The sequence below is a fragment of the Hemitrygon akajei genome, chromosome 17 (assembly GCF_048418815.1).
Source record: "Hemitrygon akajei chromosome 17, sHemAka1.3, whole genome shotgun sequence".
NCBI classification, from domain to species: Eukaryota; Metazoa; Chordata; class Chondrichthyes; order Myliobatiformes; family Dasyatidae; genus Hemitrygon; species Hemitrygon akajei.
Genome location: NC_133140.1, coordinates 85997613 through 86015494, shown reverse-complemented (window position 1 = coordinate 86015494; position 17882 = coordinate 85997613). Strand labels below are relative to the sequence as shown.

General features: G+C 47.6%; 1 protein-coding gene and 1 non-coding gene across 3 annotated transcripts; both read right to left on the bottom strand.

Moving 5' to 3' along the window:
* Positions 1-632: 632 nt before the first annotated feature.
* pdcd2l (programmed cell death 2-like) lies at positions 633-15953 on the bottom strand. Of its 2 annotated transcripts, none has more exons than XM_073070467.1 (7): positions 15762-15953; positions 13112-13275; positions 12382-12439; positions 11554-11951; positions 9387-9500; positions 7265-7419; positions 633-810 (listed from the first exon to the last, which is right to left on the bottom strand). In XM_073070467.1, exons 1-7 carry the CDS (start codon positions 15936-15938, stop codon positions 680-682), a joined length of 1197 nt encoding a protein of 398 aa, XP_072926568.1. In that variant the 5' UTR covers positions 15939-15953; the 3' UTR covers positions 633-679. The 2 variants fall into 2 exon arrangements, with proteins under 2 accessions (XP_072926568.1, XP_072926569.1); XM_073070468.1 differs by having other exon boundaries at positions 11554-11903.
* trnar-acg (transfer RNA arginine (anticodon ACG)) lies at positions 15500-15572 on the bottom strand. The gene has a single exon. It is a non-coding gene; the product is annotated as a tRNA-Arg (tRNA).
* Positions 15954-17882: the final 1929 nt, after the last annotated feature.

Sequence of the window (17882 nt, the reverse complement as noted above, 5' to 3'; positions counted from 1 at the left end):
TTCCAGAGGTTATAGGTTAAGGGTGAAATGTTAAGGGGAACATGAGGGGACTACTTCACTTGGGGTGGTGAGAGTGTGGAATGAGCTGCCAGCACAATGGTGAATGCTGGGTATATTTGAACATTTAAGAGAAGTTTGAATAGGTACATGGATGGGAGATGTATGGAGGGCTTTGGTCCAGGTGCAGGTCTATTGGACTAGTCAGATAAATAGTTTGGCATAGACTGGATAGGCCAAAAGGCCAGTTTCAGTGCTGTTGCATTCTGTGATACTGACTCTATGATGTTGTGCTGATCTATATAAACCTACTCCACAATTAATCTAACCCTTCCCTCCTACGCAGCCCATACCCTGCTTTTTCATACATCTACCCAAGAGTCTCTTAAACAACTCCACTGTATCAGTTTCTGCCACCAGGTTCACAGCAAGGGTTCCCTACCTGGTGTCCACAGACTCCTTGCTGAATGGTATTGGTACACGGCATAAAAAAGGTTGAGAAGCCCTGGTTTCAAGGGATATGGGCCAAATGCAGGGAATGGGACTAGCTCAGGCTGACATGGGCAAGTTGGGCTGAAGGGCCTGTACTGTGGGCAGTCAGGGTCGGTCAGAAAATGGCCAAGGCAAGGCGGCACTTTCAAAGGCAACTTCTTATTTTTATTTAGTACGAGTTGTCAGTGGGTTAACTGAAGAAGGCAGCATCTGGATCCCCCTGCACCACGGCACATTCCTCCATTGGCCTCTGGTTACCCGAAGACCAGCAACTTGTCTCACAAGTGAACACCAACACCGTCCCAAACTCCACGCTCACCTCTGCAAGAGAACAATTGTTTAATTATTAATCACAGAAAGGCATTTATGGGGGGAGGGGTTGTCAGTTGCCATGGAGAGCATCCTGGCAGCTGAACTAGCAACAAGGTGGGTAGAAAAATTCTGGGTTCACTTTGGGGATGAAGCTGAGCAGTAGGAGTGGGGGTCCATCTACTTAATAGTGATCATAACTCAGACTTTGTGCCATCATTGGAAACAGACAGATAAAACAGTATTTTACTTTTTGGTGGGAAATGATTAAACAAAAATTAAACTTAAATCGGTCCAAGCAATAGGAGGCAAACCAGGAGGAGGTTTAAAGTTTGGGACCTCCCACAGGGATAAAGAGCAGCACGGTCGTATCTACAACCCCTGGTTTATTTATTGAACAGGATAAGGATGAAATGGGAAGCTTACAACAGAGGCAGAGCAGAGTTCATCAGAGAATAGCAAATGTAGGAGTCAAAGGGAAGCCATGAAAAACACTGGCAATGTAGAAAATCCAAAATTGTGTAATGTACATAAATAACAGGTACAAGGAAAGGAGTGGGACTTATCGAGGATGGGAATGATTTACCCGTACATGGGGACAGATGGGTGTGGGTGAGGGTGAGGGCCTTGATGAAGTTACTACAGGTCACAGGGAGGGGTACATGAGGCAAGCTGGTGGTTGATGGTCCATCTGTGAGGGTAGGGGGATGAAGTCGCTCACTAGGTGGCAGACTTTCATTATTTAGAGATACAACATGGCAGCAGGTTCTCCCGGCCCAATGAGCCCACACTGCTCAATTACACCCACGTAATGAATCATGCTAATAACCCGTACATCTTTGTACTGTGTGCTCACGGGGAGAATGTACAAACTCCTTACACACAGCGGTGAGAATTGAACCCGGGTAAGTGGCGCTGTTATGGTGTTACACTAGCTACTGGATGAATCGAAGGTGAACTGAAAGTTGGGTCTGATTAACACGGCAAGTTCAGAAACACAGTGAGAGGAAGTCAATCACAGTGACCATCATCCACTGAGTTCACGGCTGACCCTTTACCTTTAGGAGATATGTTCCTGAACTCTCAAGAGCTGTGACACATTGCAGATCTATCAAACCACACTTGGAGAATTTTGTGTTCAATTCTGGTTGCCTCATTATAGAAAGGATGTGGAAGCTTTAGAAAGAGTGCAGAGGAGATTTACCAGGATGTTACCATGTCTTGTGAGCACAGGTTGAGTGAGCTAAAACGTTTTGGAGAGAAGGAGGTGACTTGATAGAGATGTGCAAAATAATAGGTGTAGGTAGAGTGGGCAGCCAGAGTCTTTTTCCCAAGTACAACTGGCTAATAAAAGCGGGCATCGTTTTAAGGTGATTGGGGGATGCCAGAGGTAAGTTTGTTTTTACACAGAGTGGTGGGTTTGTGGAACATGTTGCCAGAGTGGTGGTAGAAGCGGATACATTTAAGAGACTCTTCAAAAGGAACAGGAATGAAAGAAAAATGGAGAGCTACATGGGAGAGACAGATGAGATTCATGTTGGAGTAGGTTAATAGAATTCAAGATTGTTTAGAGCCGTTTCCAGTACACAAATGTAAAGGAGAATGAAATAATTGCTACTCCGGATCCGATACTGCACAAAAAATACATGCAATCAGGTAAGGAACATAATAATGAGAATAATAAAACACAATAAATAATACATTTAAAATACATACGATAGCTTATACAAAATATGAACTGATTGTATGTCCATAAAGTGATGCTAGGCACAGGATTGTCTGTACATAAGGTGACTGGCAGGAAATGATAAAGTAGTGTGGTTGGGGGTGTGGAGGGCTGGGTTAGTGAATGGAGGTATTGATCAACCTTACTGCTTGGAGAAAGTAACTGTTTTTGAGTTTAGTGATCCTGAAATGGATGCTCCTTCCCCGATGGGAGTGGGACAAACAGTCCCTGATCAGGGTGGGTGGGATCTTCATGATGTTACTGACCCTGCTGTGGTACCTTTCTGTATAGATGTCCTTGATGGTAGGTAGGCTGCTGCCAGTGATGTATTGGACAGTTTTGACCACCCATTGTAGAGCTTGACCGCTGCAGACACGACATGACATTGTGGGCTGAAGGGCCTGTACCATTCTATATCCCCTCAATATCACATTTCATTCTGAGCTGTGAGGGAACTCAGTGACTGAAGCCCTGCTGCAGGACAATGTCAGTCCCAATACCCACCCTCCCCATCTCAGGCCTGAACCTCTGGCCTCCTACAGTAAGACTGGCACTCCCTGATCTGTACACATCAGCATTGCATTGTAGGCTGGAGGAAGTTTGGCACATTTCATACACAAAGGCCCATGCTGGCTCCCAGTACAGGGAACAGTTCCCTTTCCCCCTCATCCCTAGTCTGCTATACCTCTACAACCGGCTCTCTCTTCCAGGCAATCACACTAATCAACACAACAGTTCAGCACATCTTTGTATGAGGCAGCAGGCACACCCTGGTACACTGCTTCAACAGGTGGGCTGAACCAGCTGAGGATAGCCAGTGGGCTTCAAACCCCGGTGAGATCAGAACGTTTCTGTACTAACGTGAAATCAGCCCTGGCGGACTAGGTGGATGAGATCTACTGTGAGATCCAATGGCCAGGAAGGCGGCTCTGCAACGCTCCATGGAGAGCGAAGGGCTTGACGAGGCTCAGAAGTCACGGTCATCCCCCGCAACCAAAAATGTTCCCAGTTGTGACCAACACTCCACACCACTGGGCCCAGACTTTTGAGGTCAAGAGAGAGGAACTGCCCCAGTGCAATGGTTTTTCCACTTTAAAAACTCTCCTGCACAGGTTTCCTGTCATCGTCATATACGATGGACAACCAACAACATGGCACAGGAACAGACCCTTCATGTTTACATCGACCACAGTGCCAATTTAAACTAATCCCACCTGTCTGCACATGGTCGCTATCCCTCCATTCCCTGCCTGTTCAGAGGCATGCTGTGCTGCTAGGGAGAGAGGTTGTGTGTGTGAGAACACAATTCCCAGATGGCATGTGGTTGCCCAGTCCAGGATATCTCAGATGGAGTCCTCAGCATTCTTACGTAGGAGGGTGAACAGTCAGAATGACATGGGTAAGATAAGTCAGGAGATTCTGCAAAGTGAGTTCAAGGAGTTTGGTGCTAAGTTAAAGGGCAGGACCTCAGGATTATGACCTCAGAATTGCTACCCGTACCACGTGCTAGTGAGACCAGAACTAGAAGGTTTAATACATGGCTAAGGAGTTGGTGCAGAAGGGAGGGCATAAGATTTTTGGATCACTGGGCTCTCTTCTAGGGAAGGTGGAACCTGTACAGAAGGGATTGTTTGCACCTGAACTGGAAGGGGACTAATATCCTAGCGGGAAGGTTTTGTTAATGCTGCACAGTGGGGCTTAAACTAGAGTTGCAGGGGGATGGGAACCAGAGTGCCAGAACAGTTAGTGGAGAGGTTGTGGAGGTACATGTTGGTAAGACTTCAAAATTAGGAATCAAAATTTTGAGCATGGTGTGACTAGTGTCCTGAGCTGTCTATATTTCAATGCAAATAGTATCAGGAAAGGCGGATAATACTGCTGAAGATGAGGTAGCTGGTTTACAAACAGAGGCGATGTGCAGTGATGAGAGGCTGTTGGTAGGGCAAGATTGTAGTCAACAGGATGAGCTGCAATGTAAAAGGCGGACAATATTGAAAAGGGTGAATACAGGATTTAATGTGTTATATTTGAATGTGCTCAGTATACGGAATAACGTAGATGAACTTGCAGGAGAGTGGCAGATTGGCTGGTATGACGTTGTAGGCATCACTGAATCATGGCTGAAAGATCAAAGCTGGGAGCTTTATGTCTAAGAATACGCATTGTATCAAAGGATAAGCAGGAAGGCAGAGGGGGTGGTGTTGCTTTGTTGGTGAAAAATGAAATCAAATCATTAGAAAGAGGTGACATAGGGTCAGAAAGTGTTGAATCATTGTGAATAGAGCTAAGTAACTAAGGGTAAAAAGACCCTAATGGGAGTAGTATACAGAGCCCCCCAAACAGTAGTAAGGATGTGGTCTACAAATTACAATGGGAGATCGAAAATGCATGCCAATAGGGCAATGTTACAATAGTCAAGGGGGATTTCAATAGCAGGTAGACCAGGAAAATCACGTTGATGCTGGATTACAGGAGAGGGAAATTCTAGATTGCCTATGAGGTGGCTTTTTAGGGCAGCTCGTGGTTGAGCCCATTAGAGAATCAGCTGTTCAGGACCGAGTTTTGTGCAGTGAAGCAGAAATTGATTAGGGAGCTGAAGGTAAAGGAACCCTTAGGGGAAGTGATCATAATATGATCAGAATCATCCTGGAATTTGAGACGGAGAAGCTAAAATCAGATGTATCAGTATTACAATGGAGTAAAGGGAATTACAGAGGCACGAGAAAGGAGTTGGTCAGGATTGATTGGAAAAGAACACTGCCAGGGATGACAGTAGAGCAGCAATGGCTGGAATTTCTGGAAGCAATTTGGAAGGCACAGGGTATATACATCCCAAACAGGAAGAAGTATTCTAAAGGAAAGATGCCAGAACCATGGCTAACAAAGCCAACATAAGAGAGGGCATGTAATAGATCAAAAATTAGTGGAGAGTTAGAGGACTGGGAAGCTTTTAAAAATCAACAGAAGGAAACTAAAAAAAAAATTTAAAAGGAAAAGATGTATAGTAAATTAAGCTAGCCAATAATATTAAAGAGGATACCAAAAGTTTCTTCAAAAACACAGTGTAAAAGAGAGGCGGGAATGGACATCAGACCACTGGAAAATGATGCTGGAGAGATAGCAATGGGGAACAATGAAATAGTGAACAAACTGAACATGTACTTTGCATCAGTCTTCACTATGGAAGACACTAGCAGTATGGTGGAAGTTCCAGGTGCTGGGGGCATGAAGTGCGTGAGGTTACCATTACTAGAGAGATGGTTCTTGGGAAACTGAAAGGTCTGAAGGAAGGTAAGTCACCTGCAGCAGATGGTGTACACTCCAGAGTTTTCAACGAGGTGGTTGAAGAGATTGTGGAGGCATTAGTAATGATTTTTCAAAAATCACTTGATTCTGGAATGGTTCCAGAGGACCGGAAAATTGCAAATGTCACTCCACACTTCAAGAAGGGAGAGAGGCAGAAGAAAGGAAATTACGGACTAGTTAGTCTGATTTCTGGTTGGGAAGATGTTGGAGTCAATTGTTAAGGTGGTGGTTTTGGGGTACTTTGCCGTACGTGATAAATAATCCATAGTCAGCATGGTTTCCTCAAGGGAAAATCTTGCCTGACAAATCTGTTGGAATTCTTTGAAGAAATATCAAACAAGATAGACCTTTGACAAAGTGCAACACAGGAAGCTGCTTAACAAGCTACGAGCCCATGGCATTACAGGAAAGATCCTAGCATGGATATAACAGTGGCTGACTGGTAGAAGGCAAAGAGTGGGAATAAAGGAAGCCTTTTCTGGTTGGCTACCAGTGACTAGTGGTGTTCCTTGATTCTTTTTACATTATATGTCAATGATTTGGATGATAGAATTGACGGCTTTGTTGCAAAGTTTGCAGACAATATGAAGATAGGTGGAGATGCAGATAGTTTTGAGGAAGTAGAGCGGCTACAGAAGAACAGAAAGATTAAGAGAATGGGTAAAGAAGTGGCAGATGGAATACAGTGTCAGGAAGTGTATAGTCATGCAATTTGGTAGATGAAATGAGAGGGTTGACTATTTGCTAAATGGAAAGAAAGTACCCAAAAAATGCATAAAGGGAGTTGGGAGTCCTTGTGCAGGATTCCCTAAGGATTAATTTGCAGGTTGAGTCTGTGGTGAGGAAGGCAAATGCGAAGTTAGCATTCATTTGAAGAGGACTGCGCAGGTTGTCAGTGTTGTTAAGAAGTGTATGGTGTGTTGGCCTTCATCAAGAGCTATGAGGTAATTTTACAGTTATACAAGACCTTGGTTAGACCCCACGGAATAATCTGTTCAGTTCTGGTCACCACACTACAGCAAGGATGTGGATACTATAGAAAGAATGCAGAGGAGATTTACAAGGATGTTGCCTGGATTGGAAAGCAGGCCTTATGAGAATAGATTGAGTGAACTTGGCCTTTTCTCCTCGGAGCAACGGAGGATGCGAGGTGACTTGATAGAGGTGTATAAGATGATGAGAGGCATTGATGCTCCTTCATTCTTCTAAACTCCAATGAGTCCAGGCCCAGCACCACACATTAACCCTATCATTCTCATGAACCTCCTCTAGACCCTCTCCAAGCCACAAGGATTCTGTAGCTTGTGTCATTGTCATTTCCAGTTCAGATTTAAGACTGGAGTTTCAAGTTCAACTAGATCACATTTTTGTACTGAACTATCACATTATGATCTTCCCTAAATGCCCATTAACTATTATGGTTGCAATCTCTACCTTTGTCGTCTGTGCTCCTCAAGAGACTAACCAGGGCTGGCATCAGCTGGAACTCAAAGACTCTGCGGCCACCACAGTTCTCACAGGTGGGAATGTACCAGTCCTTTCCAACTGGGTGAGGGGATATCAGTAATGGCTGGCCATTCCAGGAATACCTGTATGGTTGAATTCAACACAGTGATCGTACGGTTTGATGGACAACACAACTCAAACCCACAACATGCATTTATTAGTGGCCTGAACTGCTTCACAGTGTCTCATCAAACGCATTAGCAGAATAGGCCACGTGGCATCTTGTACGAAGACTCAACCTGAACTTTTAGCTCAGCTCCACTTCCCTGCACACACCCCTTACACCCAGCTCCCCAACCCACAGAATAGCACCAAGGGACAAGGACAGAGTCAGGGGGAGACCAAGATGTGGAAGCTTTAGAGAGGGTGCCGAGAAGATTTACCAGGATGCTACTTGGATTAGATTTTCCAATTGACTCCCAAGATCAATCTAACCTTTCCCTTCCACCACATAACCCTCTATTTTTCTGTCATCCATGTGCCTATCTAAGAGTTTCTTAAATGTCTCTAATGTATTTGCCTCTACCATTACCCCAGCAGGGTGTTCCATTCACCCCCATTCTGTGTAAAACGTATCCCCTGATATACCCCCTATACTTCCCTCCAATCACATTAAAACTAAGCCCTTGTCTATTAGCTATATCTATCTTGGGAAAAAGTCTCTGACTGTCCACTCTATTTATGCCTCTTATCACCTTGTGCATCTCTGTCAAGTTACCTATCACCCTCCTTTGCTCCAAAGATTAAGAACCCTAACTCATGCAACCCACCCTCATAAGACATGCTCTCTAATCCAAGTAGCATGCTGGTGAATCTCCTCTGCACCCTCTCTAAAGCCCTCTAGTCCAGGCAACATCCTGGTGAATCTCCTCTGCACCCTCTCTAAAGCCCTCTAGTCCAGGCAGCATCCTGGTGAATCTCCTCTGCACCCTCTCTAAAGCCCTCTCGTCCAGGCAGCATCCTGGTGAATCTCCTCTGCACCCTCTCTAAAGCCCTGTAGTCCAGGCAGCATCCTGGTGAATCTCCTCTGCACCCTCTCTAAAGCCCTCTAGTCCAGGCAGCATCCTGGTGAATCTCCTCTGCACCCTCTCTAAAGCCCTGTAGTCCAGGCAGCATCCTGGTGAATCTCCTCTGCACCCTCTCTAAAGCCCTCTAGTCCAGGCAGCATCGTGGTGAATCTCCTCTGCACCCTCTCTAAAGCCCTGTAGTCCAGGCAGCATCCTGGTGAATCTCCTCTGCACCCTCTCTAAAGCCCTGTAGTCCAGGCAGCATCCTGGTGAATCTCCTCTGCACCCTCTCTAAAGCCCTGTAGTCCAGGCAGCATCGTGGTGAATCTCCTCTGCACCCTCTCTAAAGCTTCCACATCCTTCCTACAATGATGGGACCAGAACTCCAAGAGTGGTCTAACCAGGGTCTAACCGCAACATTACCTTGCGGCTCTTCAACTCCATCCTGACTATTGAAGGCCACACAACTTCTTCACCATCCCATCAACATGCACTGCAACTCTGAGGGATCCATGGATATGGACCCCAAGATCCCTCTGTCCCTCCGCACTGCTAAGAATCCTGCCATTAACCCTTCATGCTCAACCTTCTAAAGTGAGCCACTTCACACTTTCCTAGATTGAACTCCACCTGCCTCTTCTCAACCCAGTTCTGCATCCTATAATGTCCAGGTAACCTATGAAGATCTACAACACCACCAAACTTTGTGTCATCTGCAAACTTGCTAATCCCCCCTTGCCCTTCCTCACCCAGTTATTTATAAAAATCACAAAGAGCAGGGGTCCTCGAACAACTGCCTATCCTGTATGTGTCCCTCATAATTTCAGATACCTCTATCAGCACCCCTTAGGCTCCTCCATTCCGGAGAAAACAATCCCATACTCCCCTTGTCACTGGAATTTCCCATTCCGGGAATGCAGATTGGAGTTACTGGTAATTGACCACACAGTCCCAACTGGGAATGTAGATTGGTTGGTTACCAGTAGCCCCATGCAGTCCCAGTCTTAGATCAGGACGGGGTGGGGGGGGGGGGGTCAACATACCGTAAAATCTGCTCAGGACAGCTGGCAATTTGCTTCAGGAATTTGACAAACGCCGTGTCTCCGTGTCGGACTACTCCCTTCTCGTAGGCCTCTGCGACAGCACCATCTCCTCCACTGGGGAGAGTCAAACAGTCACTCAGGTTACAGTGTCCAGTCTCATTAACATTGCTTCCCCCAGCAACTCCTCCCCCCACAGTGTGACCCCCACCCACCCCTGCAGTGTGACCTTCTTTCCCTCCCCACGCAGTGATCCCCTCCCATCACAGCACCGTCCTTCCCTCCCCCCTTGCAGTAGACCACCCTCCCCTCCCAACACGGCATTGTCCTCCCCCCCCCCACAGTGTACCCCTCCCACTGTGGCACACCGAGACCACCAGTGGTTTGTGGAGGAGGCTGAAGCCTCACTTAGTTGGAGTCAAACAAGGATGTTGCATCCCAGCTGCCACACCCAAGCCAGTGCTCACGCCTGGGCAGTACGATATGGAGAGCAAGCTGTTACCCACACGGCAGGCTCCCATCTCCACACAGCTGCCACACCCAAGCCAGTGCTCACGCCTGGGCAGTACGATATGGAGAGCAAGCTGTTACCCACACGGCAGGCTCCCATCTCCACACAGCTGACACACCCAAGCCAGTGCTCACGCCTGGGCAGTACAATATGGAGAGCAAGCTGTTACCCACACGGCAGGCTCCCATCTCCACACAGCTGACACACCCAAGCCAGTGCTCACGCCTGGGCAGTACAATATGGAGAGCAAGCTGTTACCCACACGGCAGGCTCCCATCTCCACACAGCTGACACACCCAAGCCAGTGCTCACGCCTGGGCAGTACGATATGGAGAGCAAGCTGTTACCCACACGGCAGGCTCCCATCTCCACACAGCTGCCACACCCAAGCCAGTGCTCACGCCTGGGCAGTACGATATGGAGAGCAAGCTGTTACCCACACGGCAGGCTCCCATCTCCACACAGCTGACACACCCAAGCCAGTGCTCACGCCTGGGCAGTACAATATGGAGAGCAAGCTGTTACCCACACGGCAGGCTCCCATCTCCACACAGCTGACACACCCAAGCCAGTGCTCACGCCTGGGCAGTACAATATGGAGAGCAAGCTGTTACCCACACGGCAGGCTCCCATCTCCACACAGCTGACACACCCAAGCCAGTGCTCACGCCTGGGCAGTACGATATGGAGAGCAAGCTGTTACCCACACGGCAGGCTCCCATCTCCACACAGCTGCCACACCCAAGCCAGTGCTCACGCCTGGGCAGTACGATATGGAGAGCAAGCTGTTACCCACACGGCAGGCTCCCATCTCCACACAGCTGCCACACCCAAGCCAGTGCTCACGCCTGGGCAGTACGATATGGAGAGCAAGCTGTTACCCACACGGCAGGCTCCCATCTCCACACAGCTGACACACCCAAGCCAGTGCTCACGCCTGGGCAGTACGATATGGAGAGCAAGCTGTTACCCACACGGCAGGCTCCCATCTCCACACAGCTGCCACACCCAAGCCAGTGCTCACGCCTGGGCAGTACGATATGGAGAGCAAGCTGTTACCCACACGGCAGGCTCCCATCTCCACACAGCTGCCACACCCATAGGAACGGCAGAGACTGATACAGTTTGACACCACTGGCATCACAGGAGCTGCCAGTCAGCGTTGAACTCAATGTCGGACTGCCTTAGGGACTCCAGCTCTAGATTTTCCCCTCCGGGTTTACTCCCAAATTTTTCCCATGAGTGGGTAAAGCCACAAGACAGTTTCTCCTAGCTAAGCTGCCAAGCACGGCTAACAAGCCCATCTGCCTGAAGCGACTGGTTTTAAGGCACCAGTAACCTGCCTTTGCCCCTTTTGTCAGTAGAAATGGTTCCCATGGGCTTAGTAGCTAAACCACATGTGAAGGTCAGGAGCTGGACTTGGTTGTCAAAGGCTATTGAGAAGCACATCATTAGGAGCATCGAGTAGGTAGTGGGAGTTTATCCCCGCTACCATCCCCGGCTATAACAATCTTAAGGAACCAGTCGTTGTGTTACTGTAGATTTCAGCATCTGCTGTCTCTTGTGTCACCTGTACTTCTCACACTAACGGACCCTAAGACCACTCTCCCCCACCCTCCTCTCCCTTCCCTTCCCCAATCCCCTGGGAGAGGTCCTCACCTGGCAGGAGGGATCTGCCCCGGAATCTCTCCCCCCTTCCCCTGGTACTCGCGGAGGAGTTCCTCTTCATGGGTGAGGGAAGGGCGCTCTACCAGATTCTCCTCCAGCACTGCGATGTAGAATGGCTGGAACCTGGGCACCAGTGCAGCAGGGAGCACCGAGCCCCCCTCGGCCTCCTCCCGCAGACTCAGCCTCTGCAGCCGGCCCGTCTGCTCGTCTGTGTCTGCATCAGGCTCAAGTGATGGGCTCCCAGACATCCCAGGACACAGGGAGCCCGCTGCAGCCAAGTCTTCAACACCCCAGTCATCTGCACCCTCACACCAGTCTGTCGGGACACCAGCCGGCTTTGTCTGTGGGCGAACAGGCAGCAACGTTATCCTGTCCAGAATGTTCTTCAGCTGGGGGGAGAGGGGCATAATGCCAACACACTCATCTCTGTGTGGGAGGAGTGGGCACGTAGAGAAAGGAGGGAGTGTGGGAGAGAGAGGGGAACAAGGGAGAGGGAAAGTGGAGAGAAAAAGGTTGCTAAGGTGACTGGGAATAGAGAGGGGGAGGGATGGGAGAGAAAGAGTGGGTAGAGGGGGGTTCAGGTGTAGACATGTATAGAAAGGAGGAAGGGGAAGAGGGAGAGCAAGAACAGGCAGGGAAAGCTGAATAGAGAGATGTGTTACTAAGGTGACCATAGGAATAGAGAGGGAGTTAAAGAGGGGTCAGGAGGAGACAAGAGGGGGAGGGGAGAGACGGGCAGGAGGAGACAAGAGAAAGAGAGAGGGGGAAGGAAATAAGGATCAGATGGAGGGCTAGAAAGAGAGAGAGAGGGGTTCTCACCTCTGCTGCTTTCTGGCGACACACGGTCTCCTTACACTGGGAGCGCAGAACCTTCCAGCTGTAGAACAGAGGGAGAGTTAGTGGAATGTACACTGCCCCCATCGCCTCAGCCTGTCCCAACGGAGAGCAGCACAGCCCCTTCCGCTCCTCCCTCCTGACCCTGGTCAGCAGATGGTGCAGGCAATGTGGGGTCCTGATACACATTCATCCATCCCTCCCCCTTACCCACTCCCACAACCTCCACCCACACCCCTCACAGAGCATTGGAACAGACTGTGGCCTGAGACTGAAGAAATTTCGAGGATCAGAGGGAGGAAAATAGTGGGGAATGGGAGGAGAGAGAGAGAGTCGCCATGGGCACGTGGGCTGTTACAGTGGAGTGGGCAGCAACAGGCACACAGTACAGGCTGAAAGATGAGATTTATAGAAAAGAGATGGATAGAGAGGCAGAGACAGATAATACATGGGGCAAGGAGCGAGAGGTAATAATGTATATCTACACACGTACATTAAGAGTAAACAATAGCAGAATTCAGAATAAAACGGTAGAATTGCAGGGGCAGTGTAGTAAGGTGCAAGGTCATAATGATTATGAGGTCAAGGGTGCAACTTGTTAGAAGGCAGATTTAAGAAAGCACGGTGCAGGAAGACAGTACAGTGCCTGGACCTCTGTTCCCAGCACAGAGTGATTGTTCTAGCAGGTGTCAGTGTTGAGGAGATGACAACCCACCTCTCACTCCTCCCCCAGCAGCCGGGCTGGAGGCAAGCCCACACATTGAGGGTCCGATGGTAGGGTGACCCCTCCAAGGGGCAGTATATCTGTACCAGGTGAGCCAGGAGGTCAGTGCAGAGACGGCAGTGAGGACATTCCAGGGTAACGCCAGGGACCCTGTCCTGCGGAAGGAACAACACACCGTGTCACGGTCCTGACTGCAAGGGCTTCAAGGAACCAGCACAGGCCATTCAGCCCATCAATGCCACAATTCACCCCACCATCGAGGACAACTTTAAAGTCAGTGTCTCACAAAAGCGCCATCCATCATTAAAGGGGCTCTAGAGAAAACAACTCAAGTTTATCCAACCTCTTGTTATGGTATATGCTCTCTAATCCAGGCAGCATCCTGCTCAACCTCTTCAGCACCCTCTCCAAAGCCTCAACATCCTTCCTACAGCGGGGAGACCAGAACTGTACACAGCACTCCAAATACAGCCCAACTAGAACTTTATTAACATCCTGACAATTTATTTATTTATTCGGATACAGCACAGAACAGACCATTCTGGCCCTTTGAGCCCTTCTGCCTAGCAACCCCTGACTTAACCCCAGCCTAATCACGGGACAATTTACAATGACCAATTAACCTACCAACCGGTACGCATTTGGAACGTGGGAGGAAACCTATGCAGTAACGGGGAGAATGTACAAACGTCTTACGTTGGGAATGCGTGGGAATTGAACCTGTTCACTGGTACTGTCAAACGTTGTGCTAGCCACTACACTACTGAGCTGCTTTACTGTGAACTCAGTTCCTAAACTAATAAAGGCAAAACAAGCATGCTGAAACACCCCATCAACCATGGGAGCTATGAACTTGGACCCCAAAATCCCTCTGCTCATCAACAATATAAAGTCTTGCCATTATCAGTGTAGTCTCTCTCTACGTTTGATCTCCCAAAGCTCAACACTTCACACTTGCCTGCATAAACCTCCATCTGCCATTTCTCCACCCATATCTGCCACTGGTCAGTTATATACATCACAAACAGTGGAGATCCCAGTATAGATCCCTGTGGAACATCACTACTCAAAGATTCAAAGTACATCGATTATCATTATACACAGCACACAACCCTCAGATTCGGCTTTCCACAGACAGCCACGAAACAGAGAAACACCATGGAACCCGTTCAAAGAAAACATCAAACACCCAACGGGCAAAAAAAAACATGGCGAAAAATGAGCTAATAACAAGCAGCATATTAAACATGAAATCGCAGAGACCTTGAAACAATCTAAGAATGTTCAGTTTAGTTCACAGACCTCTCGCCCAGCCAAAATACACCCACTGCCCAATACCCGGTCTCCTTTAGACAAGCCAAAAAGCCAATTCACCATGGATCCCATGCATCCAACTCAACTGGATTAACCTCCCAAGAGGGACCTCGTCAAGCACCTTCCTAAAGTCCACATAGACAATATCCACAGATCTAACCTTCATCAATCACTCTCATCACTTTGTCAAGAAAGTGAAGTTACTTAGACATGACTTGTCCTGGACAAAGCCAAACTGACTGTCCTTAATAAGACCAAGCATGTCCATCCTTTCCCTATAGATCACACCCTCTAGTCCAGGTAGCATCCTGTCTCAAGTTTATTGTCATGTGCATACCTACCCAGGGTATAAAGTTGTGACAAATAACAATCAAATACATCTTCAGGAGGCAGCAGTCATCATTAGGACCCCCATTCCCCAGGAAATGCCCTCTTCTCATTGTTACCAATGTTTCAGGGCCAGCTTTCCTTCCGCCATCAGATTTCTGAATGGACAATGAACCCATGACCACTACCTACCTCACTAATTTGCTCTCTTTTTGCACTGCCTATTTATTTTTATATTTCGTATTGTAACTCATAGTAATTCAATTTTTATGTTGGTACTGCTGTCGCAAAACAACAAATTTCACGACATGTCAGTGATAATAAACCTGATTCTGAAATGCTGCCAACTCTATCTCGTTAGTTGTGCTTTATTCTCGTAACTTTTAGTAACTTTATGCCTTGCACTGTACTGCTGATATAACGGTTCTGCTGCGGCAAAATATCACATTTTTTACATTTTAAGATGTCGGTGATAATAAACCAAATTCAAGAAAAGTTTTTACTGTAATTTGTACATGTAACAATAATCCAATTTAAAAAGCATGCCTCTATTTAAAAAGTAATCTACTCTTTCAATATTAGACAGAATGCAAGCTTCACAATAGATAGAATAAACCAATTTATCGTTTCAAACATTCCACTGTTTAAAAAGTAATCTACTTTTTCACTGAACAATGAATTCTCAGAGGCCCTTTGGTCCACTATTAAAAGGGGATTTATGGATATGGCAAAAGATTTCGAGCCAGCCAGGAGTCGAACCTGGAATCTTCTGATCCGTAGTCAGACGCGTTATCCATTGCGCCACTGGCCCGACTGGGGAGGGTCCCCTCCCGCCAACATTAAGAGCCGACTTCACGCTCTAGACACGCCCCCAACGTGCGTTGTCCCCGCCGCGAACATGCGCAGTGTCGCGCAGACCCCACGGCGAGGAGGAGCCGCCGCCGCCTCTCTCTTGGCCCTTCCCTTCCCCGGCCCCCGTCCTCCCGCCGCAGACTCTCACCGCTCGCCCTCCTGCCTTGCTGGTGTCCCAGGAGCAGCGGCTCCCCTCCTCCACCGCCGCGTCTCGGACGCCCAGCAGGACGGGCCGTGGCGCCGCGCTCATGCTGGTTGGTGACAGCGAAAAGGGCGGTGCGAGTTCGAATCCCGCCTCCTCAACTTCCGCTGCTCCTTTTATCATCTCATTCAGTCTGTGCTGCCGTTACAATCATTACATTTAAAATACGGATTTATTTTTAGTCTTCTTCTCTACTTTCACACCCCTCGTTGGTGTGGATTAAGGTGACTTCACCCCAGGATTTTGCTGCTACTTGCTAACGGGACATAGCTTGATTGACACTTCGTTCCACCCGGGGCAGCCAGGTCCATTTCCCCGGTGAAATCTGAGGCCATTCGGTCCTACACTGGCTGATGGCGTTCAAGGCCGACTCCAGTATTGCAGGCTGCGCCCTTTCAATTCCTAGAGGGTGTTCAGCAGCTCAACTACACTAGAAGTTTGAGGAGACTTGGAATGTCACCAAGACTCTACTGATGGTCTGTGGAGAGCTTCTGATGGTTGCATCACTGCCTGGTACTGAGGCATCAATGCACTGGATTGAAAAAGTTACAGACTGTTGTAAACTCAGTCTGCTCCATCATGCCTCCCACAATCATAAACATCTTCAAGAGGCAATGCCTCAAGAAGGCAGTATCCATCATTAAGGACTCTCTTCATCCGGGACAAAGCCCTCTTCTAATTACTACCTTCTGAAGATGCACACTCAACAATTTAGGAACAGCTTCTTCCCTCTACCATCAGATTACTGAATGGTCCATGAACCCGTGAACAATTCCTCGCAATTTTGTTCCCTTTTTGCACTACTAATTTATAGTTCTATATGTCATTGTAACTCATAGTATTTGTTTACATCTTGCACTACACACAGACAGTATCTTGTAATTTATAGTATTTTTTATGTATTGAACTTTACTGCTGCTGCAAAACTACAAATTTCATGACATATGTCAGTGATAATAAACCTGATTCTGAATCAGGCTGTTACACACACCTACCCAACCTCCTGCGAATCAAACACTACAGATTCCTGATACCAAAAGGTGCAGATCAGATCAAGAACACAAGAAAACAGGAACATGGGTCGGCTACTTGGCTCCTCATATTCATGTTTGCTGGCCTCAACTCCTGTACCAGTTCCCCATACCTCAGTTCCTCAATCTTCTCAGAACTACCCTTACTTCATGATCCAGCCTCCATAACCTTCTGGGGCAGAGAATTCCAGAGATTTACCACCCTCTGCAAAAAGAAATGTATACACAACTCAGTTTTAAATGATTTGTAAATATGTTCCCTTGATCTAGGCTCTCCCATCCCTAACCTTCAACTTAAAATGTTTGCTTTGTTTCTCTCTGCAGAGATGCTGTCTGGTCTGCTGACTATTTCTGGAGGAATTTAGTGCTTTTTTTTCCTGACTGGATGTTTAACATACAGTTCAATTACATCCATCAATGCTGAACCACCTGTCAGAATAACACTGCTACTGGGAATGGGCCAACGGCTACAGGCCGAATGTATAGTCAGGTTGCTATGTATGGATTAGAGTTGGACACACACACCTGCTGATATAAGACATAGGAGCAGAATTAAGCCATTCTGCCCACTGAGTCTGCTCCGCCATTCCATCATAGCTGATTTATTATCCCTCTCAACTCCATTCTCCTTCTCCCTGTGACCTTTGCTGACCTGACTAATCAGAATCTGGCCTATGTCACTAAATTTGTTGTGTGGTAGCAGTACATAGTAATAAAAACTGAAAATTACAGTAAGTGCATTCATTTAAAAAGTTAAATAATGAGTGCAAAAAGAGGAAAAAAAGTAGTGAGATGGTTTCATGGATTCAATGTCAATTCAGAAATCTGATGGCAGAGGGGAAGAAGCTGTTCCTGAATTGTTGAGTGTGTTTCTTCAGACTTCTGTATTTCCATCCTAACAGTAGCAATGAGAAGAGGGCATGTCCTGGGTGACGGGGGTCCTTAATGATAGATGCCAACTTTTTGAAACAACGCTCCTTGAAGCTGTTCTGGATGCTAAACTCCAGCTTTATATATACCAAATGACTAGAGCTCC

What these genes read in the sequence shown, in the direction of transcription:
- pdcd2l (XM_073070467.1), bottom strand. Translation starts at nt 15,938, where the DNA reads ATGATAAAAGGAGCAGCGGAAGTTGAGGAGGCGGGATTCGAACTCGCA. An exon ending in GCAAGGCAGGAGGGCGAGCG is followed by an intron (nt 13,276 to 15,761) that starts GTGAGAGTCTGC and finishes TTCCTTCCGCAG; the next exon opens with GACAGGGTCCCTGGCGTTAC. An exon ending in GAGGAGCACAGACGACAAAG is followed by an intron (nt 811 to 7,264) that starts GTAGAGATTGCA and finishes GTTCTCTTGCAG; the next exon opens with AGGTGAGCGTGGAGTTTGGG.